The sequence below is a fragment of the Anolis sagrei genome, chromosome 2 (assembly GCF_037176765.1).
Source record: "Anolis sagrei isolate rAnoSag1 chromosome 2, rAnoSag1.mat, whole genome shotgun sequence".
Classification (NCBI taxonomy): domain Eukaryota; kingdom Metazoa; phylum Chordata; class Lepidosauria; order Squamata; family Dactyloidae; genus Anolis; species Anolis sagrei.
The window spans coordinates 214,058,196-214,080,093 of record NC_090022.1 but is presented as its reverse complement, the minus strand read 5'-3'; the positions used below and the strand labels follow the sequence as shown (position 1 = coordinate 214,080,093).

Sequence of the window (21,898 nt, the reverse complement as noted above, 5' to 3'; positions counted from 1 at the left end):
GCGGTGTGCAGTGACGATTAGTTATGCTAAAGTGCTACTAGGACTTGGGGTGGGGATTCCTAGTCAGAGAAGGCACAACGGAACAGCCAAGTTTTTAAATTCCTTCTGAAAACAGCTAGAGTAGGGGCCTGTCGGAGATCTTTTGGAAGGGTGTTCCAAAGTCGGGGGGCCGCCACAGAGAAGGCCCTGTCCCGTGTCCCCACCAAGCGCGCTTGCGATGTGGGTGGGATCACGAGCAGGGCCTCCCCAGATGACCGGAGCGAGCGTGTGGGTTCGTAGATGGAGATGCGGTCACGCAGGTAGGGTGGTCCCAAACCGTTTAGGGCTTTGTAGGTAAGCACCTGCACCTTGAATTGGGCTCGGAGAATAAATGGCAGCCAGTGGAGCTCCTTAAACAGAGGGGTAGACCTCTCTTGATAATGAGCCCCAGTTAGCATCCTGGCTGCTGCCCGCTGGACCAATTGAAGTTTCCGAGCCGTCTTCAAGGGCAGCCCCACGTAGAGCGCATTGCAGTAGTCCATTCTAGAGGTGACCAAGGCATGGACCACCCCGGCCAGATCAGCCTTCACGAGGTATGGTCGCAGTTGGCGCACAAGTCTCAGTTGCGCAAAGGCCCTCCCGGATACCGCCGACACCTGAGCCTCAAGTGTAAGCGAAGAATCCAAGAGGACACCCAAACTGCGGACCTGTGGCTTTAGGGGGAGTGTAACCCCGTCCAACACAGGTGACCACCCTATGCCCCGATCCGGTTTACGATCGACCAGGAGGACCTCAGTCTTGTCGGGATTGATCTTCAGCTTGTTCTTCCTCATCCAGATCGACACAGCGGCCAGGCACTCGTCTAGCACCTGAGAAGCCTCCTTGGAATTAGGTGGAAAGGAGTAGTAGAGTTGTGTGTCATCCGCGTAGAGATGGCACCCAACTCCAAAACTCCGGATGACCTCTCCCAGCGGTTTCATGTAGATGTTAAAAAGCATGGGCGACAAAATAGAGCCTTGCGGGACCCCACAGGTCAAAGGCCAGGGGTCAGAGCAGGCGTCTCCCAGCTTCACCATCTGGGTACGTCCCTCCAGGAAGGACTGGAGCCACGACAGAACCGTGCCCCCAAGGCCCATCCCGGAGAGACGACCCAGAAGGATACCATGATCGATGGTATCGAAAGCCGCTGAGATATCCAAGAGAACCAGCAGAGTCACACTCCCCCTGTCCAGCTCTCTGCGGAGGTCATCCACCAAGGCGACCAAGGCTGTCTCGGTGTCATGACCAGGCCTGAAACCAGACTGTGACTGATCTAGGTAGTTGGTATCGTCTAGGAAACCCTGGAGCTGAGAGGCGACCACCCTCTCCAGCACTTTACCCAAAAAGGGGAGGTTGGAGATCGGCCTGTAGTTATTCAGCACCGTGGAGTCAAGGGAAGCTTTTTTGATAAGTGGGCGAACCACGGCCTGCTTCAAGTTAGATGGAAAAATTCCTTGCTCCAACGATGCGTTGATAATCAGTACAAACCAGTCAAGCAACCCCCCTCTGGCTGATTTAATGAGCCAAGATGGGCATGGGTCTAGAGATGAGGTTGTCGCTCTCACAGCCCCAAGAATCTCCTCCACGGTTTCAGGAAGAACAAGCCTAAAAGAATCCCACAAAATTGGACAAGCAGGTGCCTCCGTCACCTCTCCTGGCACTGCGATGGAATTGGAGTCGAGCTCGAGACGTATCTGGGCGACTTTATCTGCAAAATGGTGTGCGAAATCGCGACACCGAGCTGTGGGGTCGTCAGGGACCCCCTCCACCGCAGGTGGGTGGAGGAGTTCTCCCACGACCCGAAACAGCTCTGATGATCTATTTGCTGCAGATGCTATACGAGCGGTCGTGAATGATTTCCTGGCCACCCGTATAGCCACGGAGTATGCCTTAAGAGAGGCTCTAGCCCGTGTTCGATCAGACACAACTCGAGATTTCCTCCATTTGCGCTCTAGCCCCCTTCTCGTATGCTTCATCACAGCCAGCTCCTCGGTGAACCAAGGAGATGGCCTGTCACGACGCAACGAGATGGGGCGTTCAGGTGCAATCATATCTAACGCCCTGGCCATCTCCCCATTATAGAGAGTTACCAAGGCGTCGATAGAATCGCCAGGCTCCAAGGCAGGAAGAACCCTAAGATTCCTCAGGAATCCGTCCGGATCCATCAGTCTCCTAGGGCGGACCATCTTAATTTGTCCTCCACCCCTGCGGAGGTTTAGGGTCGCAGTAAGTCTAAATGTGATCAGATGATGGTCAGACCATGACACTGGAAGGATGTTTTGATCTTCCACTCTGATCATTTCGTTGTCCGCCACAAAAACAAGGTCAAGAGTGTGTCCAGCTTGATGAGTGGGGCCAGATATTATTTGTGACAGTCCTATGGTCGTCATGGTGGCCATAAAGTCCTGAGCTGCACCAGATAGGGTGGTCTCGGCGTGGATGTTAAAGTCTCCCAGCACCACCATGAACCGCTTTGAAGATTGCTCGGAAGCTTCAACTAGTTGGCAGCCAGGTTGCTCACCCGAGTGGCATACAGAGAGCATACAGCCCCTCTGTTATGCCAGCTCCACTAGCTGCCGATCTGCTACCGAGCACAATTCAAAGTGCTGGTTTTAACCTTTAAAGCCTTTAATGGTTCTGGCCCACATTACCTGTCCAAATGTATCTCCCACTATGGACCATCGCGAAATTTAAGATCAGCTGTGGAGACCCCGCTCTCGATCACACCATCACTGCAAACACGACTGGTGGTAACGAGGGACAGGGCCTTCTCAGTGGTGACCCCTCACCATGGAGCTCTCTTCCCATTGATATCAGATTGGCCCCCTCCCTCCTGTCCTTTAGAAAGAAACTCAAAACCTGGATATGGGACCAAGCGTTCCGACAGTAGAAGCAGCAATCGAGAATAAAACTCAAGTGATATGAATGATAATGGACTGACCCGGACTCTGATTTAAAAACTGCATGATTTTAAACAAATGTGTTATTAATGTAATGTTTTTAATGAATTGTTTTAAATATATTCTAATTATGACTGTGGTTGGCATCTGAATGCATGTCTGTTGTGAAGCCACCCTGAGTCCCATCCCCACCTGGGGGGGGGGGGGGGAGTTGGTGGTGAGAAGGACAGGGTACAAATATGTGAAATAAATAAATAAATAAAATTAACCAATGTTTTGATGTGTCATTTTTCAGCTGTTTTTATATTGTCCCAGTTTCTTACTCCTCTTTCTCCTTTCCCCATTTGGCCTTAACTTACTCCAGCATCTGCAAACTGAGTTCAAATTATAAAAAGGGAGGAATTTTGCCCTTTCTGATAAGCAACAAAAAAAACGGATACAGCATCTCATGTATGTTCTTCCTCATTTATAACTGTTGCCATCTTGACCACACTCTGAGATTGTGGTTTTCATCTGTGAAATGCTGAAGGGTATGCTCCTGTTGAGATTATAGTGTATATTGTTTTCAGCTGCATCAACTTTTCAATAACTATTGTAAATAGAACAAAGAAACCTGCATATAATTTCTGATTCTCTCACTGTGTAAAGACAATTTTTTGTTAAGATGTTGAGGCCCAGGATCCACCTTTGAAAGATAAAGTCATTTTTGGGTTTGTTTGGGTTTTTTTTTTCACCTTTTTGTTTCTTTTTCTCTTAAAAACAAGGTGGACCGAAATTAAACTACTTTAAATTGTATGATTAATCTCAGGTTAGACCATATCTCAGTTACAAGTAACGCCCTAAAAACTTTTGGTGGCCAGCTAGATCCATCTCCATTCCTTCCCCTAACTCCTCTGGACAGTTTTCTCAATTACACCCCAGAAGAATGCAGTCGAAGAACCTGTCATGTTCCGGTGAGAGGGACATTTCAGCATAAGGAGCAGCATGGTGAAATACTTTGAGTGTTGGACAACAACTCTGGAGACCTTGATTTCATTGTCCATCTTTGATTAACATTAGGGTCACCATAACTTGGAAACAACTTGAAGCCACACAACAATTCCATGCCCAGAACTCACTGCCTTTCTCCTTTTCTCCTAGGCACTTCTTCACTACACTCTTCCTGATCTTATTTATTTATTTATTTATTTATTTATTTATTTATTTATTTTACATACTGCTTTTTTCAACCTCTGGGGAGATTCAAAGCAGTTCTCAACAAAGTAAAAGGCAAAATTCAATGCCCCACAAAAGATAAAAAAACAACACATAACTAAAATAGCATATAACAATAGATTAAAACCACTAAACTATAAAACATCAAACATAGATAACATTAAAAAAGAACATTGGACATTGCACCAATCCCAAAGTTATCTTGGCTGCTTCATCTTACTCTCCAAATGCTTACTTTAAAAGTCACATTTTGAGTAATTTTCTAAACATCAGGAGGAAGAGGGCCAATCAGGTCTCGCTGGGGAGGGAGTTCCACTGTGGAGGTGCCACCACTGAGAAGGCCTTGTCTCTCGTCCTCACCAGTAGCACCTGCGAAGGTGGTGCGACTGAGAGCAGGACCTCCTCAGCTGATCTTAATACTCTAACTGGTTCATAAAGGGAACTACATTCAGATAGGTAAACTAGACCGGAATGGTACTATGATAACTGAGAGGTTCTAGCTCAAAGTAGTTTGGGTTGGGGAAGTCTAGTCTACTTAAGACTTAAGGTTGCTGCCCATAATGGTGATCAGTTCATTTTCCATCTCTCTTTTTGCTGTGCTGAACAAATAAAACTGTTCAACAGTAAATTCTAGGTAGCAAGTAACTCTACAAAAGTATAATTAATTCAAGTAATTAAAACAAGTAATTCTATTCTGGAGGCAGTGCCAGAGAACCAGAATGAGACAGATGGATGGCTGAACTAAGACCAAACAGAGCCATTAAGTCAGTTTATGTCTCAACATTCTGTCTGCCTGTATAGTCCAACACTTTCAAACCTGTCAGCTTTTAGCAAAGGTGTAGACCTTTGTTAGAAACTGACAAGTTTGAAAACAAACATCTACCACATTGTTTTTTTGAAGGAATTTTAAATACGTAGCCCCGTGCACAAAGAAGAGCAGATCGTCACCTTGTTTGCATAATTCCATAAGGCCCAAGAACTACCATCACATTGATACATCTTCTGGGTGTTTTCTTCAAAATGCAAGAGACCTTTCAAATCTGGTGTGCATATATTTGGAAAGGAAAGCCTCTGGACCTGGAAAAAAATGGGAATTTTAAGAGTTTTGCTCATTTTATTTTTGAAAATTCCATCTCTGGTATTTATAAACCACTGCGCAAGGTAGCTTTTTTGAACTTGTAGAGCTAATGCACAATGTGTCTGTGGGTGCAGAATGTTGAATGCTTTCTTAAGAGGTTTCTAATTGGTTTTAAATAGTGTTAAAACACATCACATTATATAATCAAATGAGAAATGAAAGGTTTTTATACTGGAATGCTGGAATCTGCTTGTGGAACTTCCATTTTCTTGAGAGAAACCCCATTTTTCTTCACTTCCTTTTGATTAATTCCTGATAGTGTGGCCATCTCGTTCTTGTTCCGCAAAGGGTTGTCCTCCTCCACTCTTAAAATAGCCATCCCATGGTACTGATGATAAATAACAACAATAAAAAGATGTATAAAAAGTAATCTCCCAATGAACAATAAAGGCACAGCTGTTAACTACAATTTGTAGCTTAAGAATCAATAACTCCACTCCTTTTATGGTATAATTGTAAATATAGTTACTTTTAAAGCTATGGGTCACTAAATGCAGAGGGAAGCTTATCTCACTTTTTAAGTGCTGGCTACTGCTGTGCCTCATGGTAATAATAATAATAATAATAATAATAATAATAATAATAATAATAATATTTTTATACCCTGCCTCCATCTCCTCGAAGGGACTCGGGTCAAGCTCAAGGATTACAAATAAAACAGACACAGTAAAAACAATCAATAACACAAATAATAAAAACATTAAAATCAATTAACATAATAAAAACAATACCCTGGCTGGCCAAATTTAAACTTGGTTTGTGCTCAGAGTAAGTGAAATGATTCCTTGGGAGAGCCGAGGGAAAGTGCAACAGTCAGGGGGCTGAGTTGCCAGGGTAGCGCCCTTGGCCATTAAAGTGTCATAAGTACAGGAAAGGGGACATCTAAAGTGCTGGAGCTTAGATAAGGTCGGGATAATTCTCAAGTGAACCGCCTAGTCAAAGGCACAATGGAACAACCAAGTTTTTAATTCCTGTGGAAAATGGAGAGAGTAGGGGCCTGTCTAATCTCCCTAGGAAGAGAGTTCCAGAACTGAGGGGCCACAACAGAGAAGGCTCTCTCTTTCATTCCCACCAACCGCACTTGAGACGGCGGTTGTGGGTACTAAGATTTTGTTGTGGTTACTAAGGCAAAACCAAGTGGATGGGAGAAGAGTTTAATTTTCACCACTGGCCAGCTTTTGAAGAATCCAGCTATTCAGAGGCAACTATTTCAGTATGAGAGCTAGCATCACTTTCTCCATCTAGACTCACTTCTTGTCTGGTAGCCTGATTGGTAGAAAAATTGTTTAAAAGCAATTCTTTGGGGTTGAAAAGATTTGCCATTTACAAGAAACTTTGCCCAGGGGACTCCCGACTGCATTTACTCAGTCTTCAAGGAGGCTCTTTCGGACATCGAGGGGGAGGGGGTAGCTGGCATTGTCCCTCCCCTGATGTGCGACAGGAAATTGTTCCTAACTGTGAGAGAAATAATGTTGAACACTGTGAAAACCATCCACTGCATGGCTACCAGTCTCCTCCCAGTAGACTCAAATCAAGGAAAAGCTTCATGAGAACCACCACTCCTCTTAATGTTCCCCCAGCAACAGCAAGAGTATCCCTCTGGGCAGCTAAACCAGGAAATCCTAAATGGATGCCCCCCCCCCCAAGAGTCTTCCTCCAGGGACAAACCAAGAATGGGCAACTTGGAAGTCCCTGAACAGACTCAGAAGTGGAGTGGGCAGATCAAAAGACAACCTGGCAAAATGGCACTACCTAGAAGATTCCTCCATCTTGTGCGACTGTGGAGCAGAACAAACAACTCCAGCATCTCTATGCTTGCCCACAACGCCCTGCCTCATGCACAGAGGAAAAATTATTTAAAGCTACAGAATGTAGTCTCTGTTGCCCATTTTTGCTCAAAAATAATTTAGCCACTTCTGTTCCCTTTATTTTATTGGTTTTTATACTTATTTATGCAATGCTTTTGACACAAAATAAATAAATTGGTAGAAAAATACTGAGTGTACAGAAAGTGGGCAGAAAATATGTCTGCACACTTTATCGCTATCTCTCTTGTTTCTTAAAACTGGAAAGTTGGCAAAATTATTTTAAATTCAGCACTGTGCCTTAATTATGCCTACTATAATAATAAATTTTGAGAAACAAGGCTCCATTTTGTTTTAACAGAGGGGAAACAAAAATAACCAAAATAGCTACTCAAATTGCACACGTAGTAAAGACATAACATAGTAACAAGCAAACAATACAAAACAGAAATCAGCTTGAGGCTATTCTTACTGTAAGAAATGTATCATTGCCATTTCGAACAATGGAAGAAGGACGGACCTGGAAGAAAAAGAGGAAACATTCACAATGTGCACAAATAACAGAAGGAAAATACAATGTCTTCATTGATGTGGTTGAAGTAGCATTTGGGTGTCCCTAACTATTTATGTTTTTAGACTTTATTCAGACATATAATGGAAACTGATGCCCCCAACATATCCACAAATCAGTGTTATTCTACGTAGTTACAATGGTTTCGATCTTAGATTAACAGAACCATAGAGCAGAGAAGGGCCAGTAGATCTCATCAGGAAACCCAACAAGGTTGGTGTATCATTTAGCAGAGTGAAGGGATGCCTCAGGAAACAGGAAGCGTAGCACACTGCCTCAAGTCTCTACTATCTCTCTAACTCCATTACTGCCCACTTCCTTCCTTGTTTCTCCTTCCAGCTGCTCTTACTAATCCCTTGTGGCTGCTATTGCTGTGTATGTATCCTCTAGTCTACAAAAAGCAGTGCAGGTTTTGATCAAAGCTGTTGGCATATCTTCATACAGAGCCACTGAGATGAGACTGGTACTGTATTTAATAGGAAGTAAGGGAGGCAAGACAAAAGAGAAGGCCAATGGATAGCTGCAAATGTGGTCCACAGTGGTGGTCCTTTTCCTGCTGCAAATGGCAAGAAAGCTCAGATTGCTGTTACCATCCACTGCAGTTACATAAATGATCCTGCCATCTTCTCACAAGAATATATGCAATCTAAACTGGGCTTCAAGCACAAGCCGGTGCCCTGTAGACAAGTGTACCAGCTTGTGACTCAAATAACTGAACTCTGGCAACAAAAGCAAAACAAAAACTCCATAGTTAGAGTATTCAAAATGACATATAAACATGTTTCGCTAAACATGAAAGAAAGGGGCCAATAGGATCTAAGAATGGAAATGAACATATTTACCAGATCTACCCACAAACTACTATGTTTTGGTTATTATGATTGGAGTGCAAGTTTGCACAAGTCCACAGTACTTAGCCTTCTACCTCTAATTTGTTTTATTCTTAAGTGCCTTTATATTGAATGCCATATTGTGCCTGATCACAAAAGGCCACAATGACGATGGGAAAGGATGTGAAATAAACGGTACAAAGATAGGTTCCCAGTGGCATGGGAAGTCTTGAGTTATTGATGGTCTCAGTAAGGAAGGGCCTTTGGTCAGGACTGACCCGTATAGTAAATTGAGGTGGTAGGTACTGTGGAATGGAGAATGGCAATGAGATGTTGGATGACAGTTATGGTTGCTAGTCTGTTCAACATCCTCTAATGTGGTTAACAACACTGGTTATGGAGGAAAATACAATTCTCATCAGCTGTGCTGAAGTAAGCTATACCTACTAGCTGAGATACCTTCTATGTGAGGAATGGGGTGAGAGCAGAAGCACTAACCATAACTCACGCTGTCAGACAGCATTTTATTATGGGGATAAACAGTATGCTTCTCTCCCTAGATCTATTCATAAGACTTTTTAACTGTGTTAAGTTAAAGACAGAGAAATGACAGTGACATGACAAGAGTGTTATTGCATTGTCGAAGGCTTCCATGGCTGGAATCACTGGGTTGTCATAGGTTTTTCAGGCTATATAGCCATGTTCTAGAAGCATTCTCTCCTGGCGTTTCACCTGCATCTATGGCAGGCATCCTCAGAGGTTGCGAGCTCCTCACAACTTCTGAGGATGCCTGCCATAGATGCAGGCAAAACGTCTGGAGAGAATGCTTCTAGAACATGGCCATATAGCCTGAAAAACCTACAGCAACCCAAGAGTGTTATTGCTCATAGACAGCATGCCCTGCCCATTGCAATTTCTGATCACACAGTTTCCTATCTTTTGTAATGCTTTAAGAACATCAGTGCAATATGTAGGACCTTTAGCAAATAAAAACATGGTCCACACCCTGAGCAACTAGTTTCAAAGAAATCACCACTGTTGTTTGCTTCCATTACAAAAGCTGTCTGCTCAAAGAGAATGCACCTTTATCAAAACAGGGGACATTTACCACACCAAAAACAGGCAAGCAGTGTTGGAATGTGTCTTCTCTTTCTACTATTCAAATGGTGATCCTTACTCTTTTGCCATTTCCAATAGTCCTGAGCCTACTCCTTGCAGAGTTGAATGGTGGTGTCTCATCCCTTCTCTGCACCACTCCCTCTGTCGATGGGGGCCGTGGGATGCCTTCCAAGTGAGCAGCGCCAGGCCTGGAAGATGAAGAGGAGCCTGGAAGCGATGTTCCTTTCATCCATAAGTTGTGACTGTTTTGGCTGAAGGAATGGAATGAACTGCACTGACCTGAAAAGCAAACAAGATGGCAGATGGTCAGTCCTTTTGCTATAAAAGCAGAGACGGTCACATTGATGTTGGTGATGAAACAGCTTGTCATTAGAAGCGAGATGATTTTTCATCTGATGTTCATTTGCTCTTTTTTAAAAAAAAAACTCAGCTAATTTTCATTTCTGTGCTTGATTTCCCAGCTGAAAACCAATTCTAGAACTTTATCTAAAGAGTGAGAAAGAGGAAGTCTTAGACCTCTCCCTCACAATACTTCCAAAAAGTATTTCTGTTTTCATTAATGTATATAGAGATCCCAGTGTGTATAGCAAAGATCAGAAACACTATAAAATTTCCCAAAAGTAAAAAGAGCTGAAAATAATCTTCAAAGCGACAAGCAAGTCCCATCACAATAATCTCAATTACAAAGTCAGCAAGATGCTTTAAACTTCTGAACTTCAGTAAGATGTGGTGCACCTCTATCTGAAAATCCAAAATTATTCATGTGACACATTTGCTTTCTAAGCGTTTAATGTATACTAAATTAGAAGCACACAGGGTTCAAATTCCCACTCGGCCATGAAAACCCACTGGATGTCCCAGTGTAGCCTTACTCTCAGCCCCAAAAACTCTATAATATGCACACCTGAAGATCGCCATAAGTCAGAAAGGACTTAAAGGCATATATCAACAATCCATTCTATACACAGTTTAATATTATTTCAATTTTCATATTTTGTGTGTTATTAGCTGTATGTGTTTTCAATTGTTTTTCTGTAAACTGCCTTGACTCCCACTTTTGAGGGGGAAGGAGGAAGATATAAATAAAATGATTGATTGATTGGATCCTTGATTAGGTATGTATTTAGATCAAAGCACCATTGCTAATTCAATAGTTATAATTTAGTGAAAGGAACTGTTTCCAGAGTCTAGCCTCTCCTTATGATCTCCTTTGCTAGACAAAAGTATAAGTATTCATGGTGGCATTTCCAAATTATTGGTTTGAACCCCACTACTTTTGCAAATAATTAACCATTTACTATAAGGTCAATTAACCCCATGCTTGGAAAATGATGATGATGATGATGATCAGGTCATTTTGGAATTTTGTAGTAGTTATGTTAGGTATTTCTTTCTTGAGAACTCTTCTGAAGATGTTAGGTAAAGGTAAAGGTTTTCCCCTGACATTAAATCTAGTTGTGTACGACTCTGGGGGGTGGTGCTCAGCTCCATTTCTAAGCTGAAGAGCTGGCGTTGTCCATAGACACCTCCAAGGTCATGTGGCTGGCATGATTGTATGGAGCGCTGTTACCTTCCCTCTGGATCGGTACCTATTGATCTACTCACATTTGCATATTTTCAAACTGCTAGGTTGGCAGAAGCTGAGGCTAACAGCAGGAGCTCACCTCACTCCCTGGATTTGAACCAGCGACCTTTCGGTCATCAAGTTCAGCAGCTCAGTGGTTTAACCCACTGCACCACTGGGGGCTCCTGAAGATGTTAAAAGGTTGCCATACAACAGACAGGATTAGTGAGGAGGGAGGGGCATTACTAATTTCACAAGAGGGAACTCCTTTTGACAACAGTGCTATGAAGCAATAAAACCGAGGTTCATTGCTTAAGAGAAGGGTTTTTTGATGGGATATTGCTGATTGTTTTAATGAATTGTGCTACACAGCGCTATACCTTAAGAAATGTGAAAGGCTTGAAGGGAGAAAGGACCTAAGACTGTAAGGTCTATATTATTTTTAAGAAATGAAAGACTATGATCCAAAGGCAAGTGTTTGCAAGATTTGTGTTTTGAGAATAAATCATTTCTCGGCCAAGCCTGCTCCAGATTTTATTAGCAAGATCAAAAGAGAATACCTCCTTTTGAGTCCAAAATTTTCACGACAGCTTTTGTCCTGGTGCCAAGAACGGCATTCACAGGGGAGATCAGAGCCACTTCAAAGACCTCCTCATCTTCCTCTAATCCGTCATAGGTAATTGCTATATTCCACATCTTGGTTGACATTCCTACCAGAAGTAAACATTTTAATTACACTTTAATTGCTTTTTCAATCAACCTAGGTGTCGAAGAAATATATTAATTAACATGTCTACATCTACAGCAGACTGCCTTGTATATGCTATTGTGCTCCGGCCCACTGATTGGACTCCTGTGGTTTTTCCAAATAACACTAACTAGAGACCAAATTTGTTCTCCGGCAATGATGGTTCCATTCACACTGCAACAAAGCCTGGTTTTCTATAGCAAAAAGTGGGGGAGTCAGGAAAACAATAGGATGCAGTTCAGGGAGAGGGAAAGGTTGGGACTTCAAGTACATTTGAAAAATTAAATTAACTCTATCTTGAAATCTTAATTGCAACAACTTTTCTATTGTTTTATTGTTTTGAAATGCTGCCATTTCAGTCATCCATGAACATTCATTCTGCTGTCAAGGTCTGGACAAGCACCTTGACACAAAACCATTGTCTCCAAATTCCAGATAATTGAGTAGCATCTCATTGACTGTGAGTCATGGTAATAACTATACACCACAGCACCTGAAAAGAACTCCAGCAGAATAATGAGAGAAAGAAAAGGTAGAATTGCCACTAAAGTCAAGAGTTGCGTTGGGGCAAAGTGTCTGAGCAATCTTGAGGGAAACATCTTGGAGGGCAATCATTTTAATTTCACTGTGTTGCAATTAGGAGTGCACTTTGCATTACAGAGGAGACGTTGCTTTTTTGTGCGGGTGAAGCTGCTACAGCACCAAATGGCATTAGCAGAGGGGGTTCACGACCCCTCATGGCGTTCAGGAGAGCAAGCCATCCCTTGCCACCTGTGCTAGTTGCCCATCCAAGCCCACTTTAGATACTCACTCAAAATCCCAACACAAATTGTAACTGGGTTGCTGTAAGCTTTTGGGGCCGTATGGCCATGTTCCAGAAGCATTCCCTCCTGACGTTTCACCTGCATCTATGGCAGGCATCCTGAGAAGTTGTAAGACCTCACACCATAGATGCAGGTGAAACATCAGGAGAGAATGCTTCTGGAACATGGCCATACAGTCCCAAAAACTTACAGTAACCCAGTGATTCCAGGCATGAAACCCTTCGACAATGCACAAATTGTAACTTTTTCACATGGGTGAAAGATCAGAGAAATATGAAGCAAAATTAACAAACATACATTTGGGGATGACATTTTCTAAGGTATGTTGATACATATCAACATGAGAGGCCAAAAGGCTACAGTCATCTCTAGAACAGTACAAGAGAAGACTTCCTTCCATCTCATACCACTCAGCCTGCTTTGTGTCTTACCTAGTTAGCCTTGTTGCTCCTGACAATCTCTTCTGCATATTTGATGCTTGCAAGGCTGCCGCAGCTTATGTAAGCACTCAACATGGATTGGTCTAGACCACACGGAACGACCTCATCCCAGTGCCAGCAGTTCAGAAAGGTGCTAAGCTGGCACAGACTTTCTATGTCATGGAGCAGAAGACTCATGCAGTGCATCGATTTTCTATGCTACGACAGCCATATGGACCTCCCAGAAGACAGAAGTTGTTTTCCGCAGCTTTTCTAGGCACCTTTATAGCCAGTCACAAGAAAGGAAAGAGGCATAAAAGCATGCCCTTTCACATTCAGTATGGGTGTGTTTTTTAAAGTCAAGTTTTCAACCTATTGTCTCAGATGGGGAAGTTTTTTAATGAGCCCACCGTATGTTATGCATTTATATTAATTATTTGTCTAAAAATATTTATTATTATAGCTGTCTTTATTTATTTATTTATTTATTTATTGATCCTATTTATCAACTACAAGGCAATGGTTCAAAGCTGGGAAAAATCCAATTAGAACAACCAATCATAAAAATTTCTACAAGTAAAAACAAAAACAAAATGTTAACACATATCAACAGCAACTTAAGACACTCAACAATTTATTTATTTATTTATGTGTTTGTGTATTTATTTATTTATTTGCCACATTTTTATCCCGCCTTTCTCAGCCCGAAGGCAACTCAAGGTGCCTTACATGACAATGGCAAGGTTTGGTGCACAAAGAATCTCCATCCAACTAATTAGTTCTTAAGAAGATCCTCTAAAGACTAATAAGACAAGTCCATGAGGGAGAATGTAGTCCCTGTTGACATTTTGGTTGCTTCTCAACATTTTCCATGAACAACCATTTATCCTAATCAATATTATCAGAGTACAAGTAACTAGGCAGGCTATCTCTGTTTATCTATGTTGAGTTGCCATACCAGCCAATCCTTAAGAATTCCTGCAAGCCTATTAGGAACAGGCAGAAACCATGGTTCTTCTTAAAATCTCTGTTCTAGCCGCCTTTCAAGACTTGTGAAGGCTACATTTTGGATTATAGTGTCAGGGTCCCATGCTAGATAATGGGAGATGTAGTAAGGAAAGTGACATTTTCAAGTTAAATTTATATGTATTTATTAACTTCCTTCTAATAATAATAGCATTAGTAACAACAACAGGAAAGAGCTTTCAGCCAAAGCTTACCTGGATCAAACTGAATAAGATGGGAAGGAGGCAGAGTGAAATCCTTTCCTGACAAAGCAGTCATTTCATTGATCTAATACAGAAAAATTAGAGAACACTGTGTGAAATCAGACAGAACTTTTAAATATTTGCATCAGAGGGCTTTAAAGCCCAGATAATACTGATCTGGTTCAATGCAATTGAGCACAACACCATCTTCATGAACAAGGTGCCATTTATGGTGCAGCTCACTAAAAGTCCATTGTGGCAAGCTTGGGCAGAAATAATATTGGTACCTACTTAGATCTGTTGACAGTAATGGAAGAGAACACAACGAAGGACTAAAACAGCATTGCACTCAAGACTCTTCAGCCACATGAATTGGCATGATCTTGCTGCTATATATGCAATTGCACCATCACTGATAGCATAAGAACCTAAATGTCCAGTTTCCAAATCTAGCTCATTTATTGGAGGATAGGGTTGCAGAAAGGATTGCATCAGCAGCCTGCTTTAAAAAAATACTACAAAAAGACATCAGACAAACTCTGTTCTTTAAAAATATATTACAAAATGTAATTTGCATATGGCATTATATTGCTGTTAGTTAAAACTTCATGCAACATGCCAGAGATTCTGCCTGCGGAAATGTGTTTGCATAGAAGCATGCTCCAGGTTCCCTCACAGCTAGAAAGAGAAGCCATTTGCTTAATACAAATTTGCATTCGTAATCATCTGATGGAATGGCCATATCACAGATCAAATGCTTTTTGCATTATGCTTGTGACAGAGATTGGATTTCCCAGTAATCTGAGATCAGATGTTCAATTTTCTATTAAAATATTAGGGCGACTACTTATGCACTACCCAAAAGAAGAGGACAAAAAGAGTGTGCCAATTTGTATTTGAGAATGTATATGTAAAGGTGTGTATTAAGAAATCATTATGATAATTTTTATAGCAAGGTTATAAACTTGCCACAATAGAGAAGACTGGGAGTAAGTGACTTAATTTGAGGGCTAATTGTTGATGGGCAAAGAGGAGGCTCTATCGCCTTATGGTTCCTTTAAAGAAGTCTTTCAAACAGACTGCTATAGACTATGAGACATGCCATCTTCATGACTGCCACTAAAATTTCTGCTATCCTCATATTTCATTGCATTGCCTTTTCTCCATTTCCTTGTACAACATTAGAGATAGGCAAGCACCAGGAGCCAATTTCCCAGGATGCGATAATGGCCTCACAAAGTTGGAGAAAAGGGTGGGGGATGCAGATTGGAGAGAAAATTAAACTAGAATTTATTTGAGGACCAGATAAAAAGGTATAATTTTAATGGTACAAAAAGGCAGCAGGAGATTTTTTTTTTAATTTATCCCTGGCCAATGCCATTGTTGGCATAAAGTAAGAATTACAGATTCAGTTAGTCTGTTGTAGTGGACCTGATCAACTTCATTTTGGCAAAAGCTGATATCCTACCTATGGCTGCATTGCTTTGCTGAGCTCTATTAGTTGTATTATGCTGTAAATGCAGTAACTGCAATATTAGGTACCCAGGGCTAACAACCAAATGTTGTGGCTACATATAATGTCAGACCCTGAGAAGCAACCATTATCAACAAGAAGTCTTCAAAACATTCTGTACTGGTCACATCAACCTCAGATACGGACTACTATACATGTATTAGATGCTCACGCATACTTTGTCATTTGTCTGGGTAACTCTGAAGTTCTATAAAATACAGATGCTTGAAATAAACTTTATCTTGGCCAGTGCTTTGAGTAGGTTGGTCTGAAACCTGTACTGGGATTGATGGATCTCTTTCCCACCATGTACTTTTTGCAGGCTTCTGTAAAAGGTAAAGATTTCCCCATGATATTAAGTCTAGTCTTGTCTGACTCTGGGGGGTGGTGCTGGTGCTCATATCCATGTCGTAGACTCCTCATAGGTCATGTGGCCGGCATGACTGCATGGAGCACCATTACCTTCCCACCAAAATGGTGCCTATTGATCTACTCACATTTGCATGTTTTCAAACTCCTAAGTTGGCAGAAGCTGGGCCTTACAGTGGGAGCTCACCCCACTTCCTAGATTCAAACCTCTGACCTTTAGGTCAGCAAGTTCAGCAGCTCAACGGTTTAATCCACTGTGCCACCGGGGGCTCCTGTAGACCTTGGCCAATTGGAGACCAAGTTGGTATTGGAAATAGCAACCTTCTACACGCCTTCTATACTAGTTATTTGTTATGTATATAATTCAGATTGCTTACTATATTGTATATGTATATACTGGTATGTAGTATATACATATACTGCATACTCTGTGTTGTTTGAGGTTGTGGGAGGGACTGCAGACAATGTGATCAGACCTGGGACAATTCAGGCTGAGACTCCATTTAGAAGTCAGTTATTTTGTATAGTCAGTTTTGTGCAGGTTGTGTTTAGTTTGCATTAAGAGAGTATGCATTAGACATAAGACAGAGAAGAGACTGCAACAGAATGCCTTAGAGAACTTACTGTTTAAACTTTCAACTGATAAGCAATGTACCTATATGCTGAATACATGAGGTTTTTAAGTAAATTAGCTATGTTATTTTTTAACTAAGACTACTTTTTTCTCTCCTGAGAGCATGATTTAAAACCAAATACATTTTATGGAAGAGTAGATGTTTCGGGGCAACTGAAATAACACTTTTCAAGATCTGCTATATATTTTGTGCATTGGCTTTATCTTTGTTCCTAACAGTTCAAAGAGATAACCAGGTATATCAGTCTTAACAATTGAGAAACCTAACTTGCCCTGCATGAATGCTAGTGGATATTTACTACTTAAGAGAAGATTCACTGAAACAGGTGTTTTGCTCTTCTCAGGAAGATCATGCTTGACAAAAAGGTTATGATTTTCCAAGTGGTAGTGAATGCTAATTAATTTCCAAAAGGTCATGCTTCCAAAAGGCTTTGGGGATTCTGGTTTTCCAAAAGGTTATGATCTCAAAGGTCATCCTTTTCCAAAAGTTGGCAACCAATGTGGGCAGGATCTTCCCAGCAGGACACAGAATTAGCCTACAATTCTCTGGGCACTTACCTGGAAAAAAGTTGATTTGACCTCAGTGAGTTTTTTACTACTGTGGGTACATATACTGATTAGCAAAATGTTGTAGAAACAGAGGAAACAGACCCTTAAACCATGCCTTCTTTTCAACCAAATATTGTTAATGTGTAATAATATTACCTTCATTGCCACAAATGCTGAATCGCCGGTGTACCCTGATCGACTGATTTTCAAAGGCAATATCCCCACATTTTCACAGACTTCATAAACATCTTGCTGGATTTCAATCTTGGACCATTTCAGTTCCAGCCTGTTTTGGGTGGGAGGGTGAAAGAAAATACTTTAGAGGGGAAATCTCCATAGGAATCCCAAAGAAATCCCCGGTGCTGAGGATTTGAGACAAGTATAATCTCTTTCCTGTTCATCATCACAGTTGTTCTTGTTTTTTACGAAGGTGTCGCTTTAAGGATTTTCAGAGAGACGGGGAGACAGTCATGTTAGTCTATAGAAAGATGGAGTTTTGTGGCATCTTAAAGACTGACTAATTGGAGGACATTGATTTGCAAAGAGATGTATGCAGAGCTTAATTTAAGCATAAACTTAACACAGCTAAGCACTGAATGTGTCTTCACACATAGGCATTATCTGAGAATTGCAGTGTGTATTAATGGGGATAAAGGTGTCTGAGCAGGGAAAGAATACATTTCCCTCACCCCAGAAGAGTCCCAGCTGCTCCCATGTTTTAAGGATGTTTAGAGCGTTATTAAGGTCACATGAAGTGAAAACAAAAAAATCACCATTTAATATCTTTGCAAGCTTCTTCATAAGAGAGCTAGAATAACGATACTTGAATCAAAATACACCTTATAGAAAAGATGGCAATGCTGCATTAGCCATTAATTGCAGCTATTTTTAATGTAATGTAAAGAAGACAAAAGCAATTTTTTCCCGCAGCACAAGCTATAAGCTAATGTTATAATGTCTTTAAGGAAACAGCAACACATGGTTCTTGAAGAAAGAAAAAAGGAAATATTTCTCCCTCTTTTCTAATTTAGAAAACTGTCCTTTAATGTGTTGTTGAAGGCTTTCGTGGCCGGATTCACTGAACTGCTGTGAGTTTTCCAAGATGTATGGCCATGTTCCCAAAGCATTCTCTCCTGACGTTTCACCCACATCTATGACAGGCACCCTCAGAGGTTGAGGGCTTTGTTGGAAACTAGGCCAGTGAGGTTTATATATCTGTGGAATGTCCAGGGTGGAAGAAAGAACTCAAGTGTGAATGTTGCAAATGGCCACCTTGATTCGCATTTAATGGCCTTGCAGCTTCAAAGCCTGCCCAGTTGCTGCCTGGGGGGGAAACCTTTGCTGGGAGGTGTTAGCTGGCCCTGATTTATTCTTGTCTGGAATTACTGAGACTACACAGAAAATCCACTGAAATACACAAGCAGCATGTGGATTCCCCCAGGCAGGAACCAGCTAGGCTTTGAAGTTGCAAGTCAGTTAATAAAGCATTTAAAAGTTGATTTTAGTTAATATTATTTGATACCAGAAAATTAACTTGTCTCCCTCTTCCCACAAGTTTTGAAGTAGATATTTGTCACATAAATCTAGTTCCAGGTTGCTGAACTGATAATACTTTGGGTTGCTGTGAGTTTTCTGGGCTGTATGGCTATGTTCCAGAAGCGTTCTCTCCTGACGAACATGGCCATACAGCCTGGAAAACTCAGAGCAACCCAGTGATTCCGGCTATGAAAGCCTTCGACAAGACATTGACAATACTTTATCTGAGTTAGAAAACTAAAAATGTAGTCATGACACTTGTAGTCATGAAACATTATAAGAAGAAGAGAAATAACACTTTTGCCAGCCAAATTACTAGAGAAATTGTATGATTTTTCCATTTCAAAATCCCTTTTGCCTTCTAAACTGATGTAAAGACAACAAGCAGACAGAATATAACCTTGAATCTAGCTGGGCAAAATGAGGACATTGCTCTCCCAGTTAAGAATTATATTCTCCAATGAGATTATCCTTGACTTACCAAATTTCTAGTATTGCAGTAACTTAAAACTATGGCTGAGCATTGACAAATATGACTTTTGCATTAAAAAAATGGAAAATTGCTAAAGGAACACGAAAACCGCAAATATAAGAGATGTTACTTCTGAGTAACATCTGCAATCCGTACTTGGGTCCTGTTTGTCCCACTAGCTCAGTTGACATCTTGAGCAATGATTGGCTTACATGCCCGCAAGGAACTTCATTGACTCTGAGAAATTGACGCTTCTGTTTCATGTTTGTTTTATCTCTGATAAAATAGGTTGTGTTTAAATCTAATCCTAATTTGCTAAGTTATAATTGGTTTTTATGTGCTGTGTAGTTTAATATTGTTACTATGTGTGTATTAGTTGTCATATTCAGGCATTGAATGTTTGACTTTTTGTGAATGGAATCTGCCATAAGTCCCTTCAGGGAGATAAGGCATAATATAAATATATTATTATTATTATTATTATTATTATTATTAGAAACATAACAAGATGAGTCCACAGCAAACAAGATCACTCTGCTGGCTGTTATACTGGATCACACGTCGGACACTTCCCAAGTGTCTAGGACTGTGTGATGTATCGGCGAATAATGCACGCAGATCCCAGTAGGGTGGCCTTTTGCAGCTGGCAGACGGTAATCTTGTCAGCCACGACTGTGTTTAAGTGCAGGCCAAGGTCTTTAGACACTGCACCCAGTGTGTCGATCACCACTGGGACTACCTTTACTGGTTTGTGCCAGAGTCTTTGCAGTTCGATCTTTCATCTTTCTTCTTCTTCTTCTTCTTCTTCTTCTTCTTCTTCTTCTTCTTCTTCTTATTATTATTATTATTATTATTATTCAGTGTAAGGAGTGAATGAAAATTTCATTTTAGGCACAAAATTCTTATTTAGGGATCAATGTCCTCATTTAATACTTCTCCTTAGAGAGCTACACCATAGGATCCCACCAGCGATGATGCCCACTTCTGAATTAAGTTAAGTGGTAGTATAATAGGATACTTTTTGGCAGAGAAGGCTAAAGGCATTATAAAAGTACAACTCCCAGGATTCCACAGTATTGAGTCATTCAGTTAAAGTGGGGTCAAACTACATTAACTCTATAGTGTAGATGCACTAATTGTCCACTTTAAACATATGTAAATCCTTTTGTTTTTTTCATGTTCAATGGTAAACCTGCCTTCACAGTATGGGGCCATTCACATATGACAGAATATTCATAGTTTTAGGTGTTCTTTTGGATAAACATCCCACAAAGCTCCACTACAGTGCAAATCAAGTCTACAGCACCAATCTACAAATGTTTTAAAGTGGTATTTGCCTTCCCCCTACCGACACAAGGAATGGGTAGCAGGCCATATAGAACAGAGGTCTGCACCATAACCATATACTTTCCCAGTCTTATGTGGGAGAGCAGCGTATTACTCCTGCCTGTGCTGCTGCTAACACATGTGCAACTGGCTGGCTGCCCAAGGTCTGTATCACTGCATTGATTTTATATAGCTCTTGGGTTGCATCTTCTGTGGCATAAAAACGAAGCATAAATAACATCTCCGTCCCATATTTGAAATGGGTGTAAGACTTTCAGTCATTCCGAATACCATACATCATTATCCTTTATTGAGAAATTAGCTGCCGATTTTTAAGGCTGAAAATAGCAACATCTAGTGTCCAACTATGGAACTGAAGCAACATCCTTCCATAGGTTTCATTATGTGCTTAAAATAATAATGATATGCAGAGCTTGTAAAATTACATTTTGGACTACATTGCCTGAATTTTTGGGGCAGCATGAGAAGTAGCCATATTGGCTAGGAGATTCTGGCAGCTATACTCCAGGGCCATTTCCAAGTTAGAAATGGGGTTGAGACCTCTTGCCCACTCACTTTCTCTGTCCAAAAGATCTGGTTCAAACTGACTGAAGTTAGCACTACTCAGACATCCTACCCAGATACCCTACCCAGGGCTTTTCCACACAGCCATATAACCTAGAATACCAAGGCAGAAAATTCCACAATATCAACTTTGAACTGGGTTACCTGAGTCCACACTGCCATATATTTCAGTTCAAAGTAGATAATGTGGGATTCAGCTGTGTGGAAGGGGCCTCAGACCCACTTTTAGAAGGTCTTGTCCATCAAGTTGAAGAAGCAACACAGAGGATCAGCTTAAACCCAGTTGTATTGTACATGCACAGATAGAACTTTATGATAAGCAAGCACAAATACATGCAGTGGCAAGCATGCATGTATAGACATAAACATAAATGTCGTTGAATTTCTCCAAAACCTCTTTAGCCAAACAACTAGATTCAATTGGTAATACACTTCTAGGATCACACTGAGACTTCTTCGAGTCACTTTAGTTTTCAGCACACAAACAGCTAACCACAAAAGCTCAAGAGAAGTTTCATGTTATTGTGGTTTCAGATTTATAGTATGATTGGGCTA

General features: G+C 41.2%; 1 protein-coding gene across 4 annotated transcripts in view; it reads right to left on the bottom strand.

Moving 5' to 3' along the window:
* The window catches only part of FREM1 (FRAS1 related extracellular matrix 1), a 93,857-nt gene that overhangs the window by 6,134 nt on the left and 65,825 nt on the right, over positions 1-21,898 (bottom strand). For all 4 annotated transcript variants that reach the window (XM_060762397.2, XM_067464377.1, XM_060762402.2 and 1 more), the window contains 7 exons: positions 17,581-17,710; positions 14,372-14,444; positions 11,721-11,870; positions 9,655-9,875; positions 7,549-7,596; positions 5,444-5,599; positions 5,082-5,210 (listed from right to left, as the gene is read on the bottom strand). In XM_060762397.2, coding sequence (XP_060618380.2) covers positions 5,082-5,210; positions 5,444-5,599; positions 7,549-7,596; positions 9,655-9,875; positions 11,721-11,870; positions 14,372-14,444; positions 17,581-17,710 — 907 coding nt within the window. The remainder of the gene's footprint in view (positions 1-5,081; positions 5,211-5,443; positions 5,600-7,548; positions 7,597-9,654; positions 9,876-11,720; positions 11,871-14,371; positions 14,445-17,580; positions 17,711-21,898) is intronic.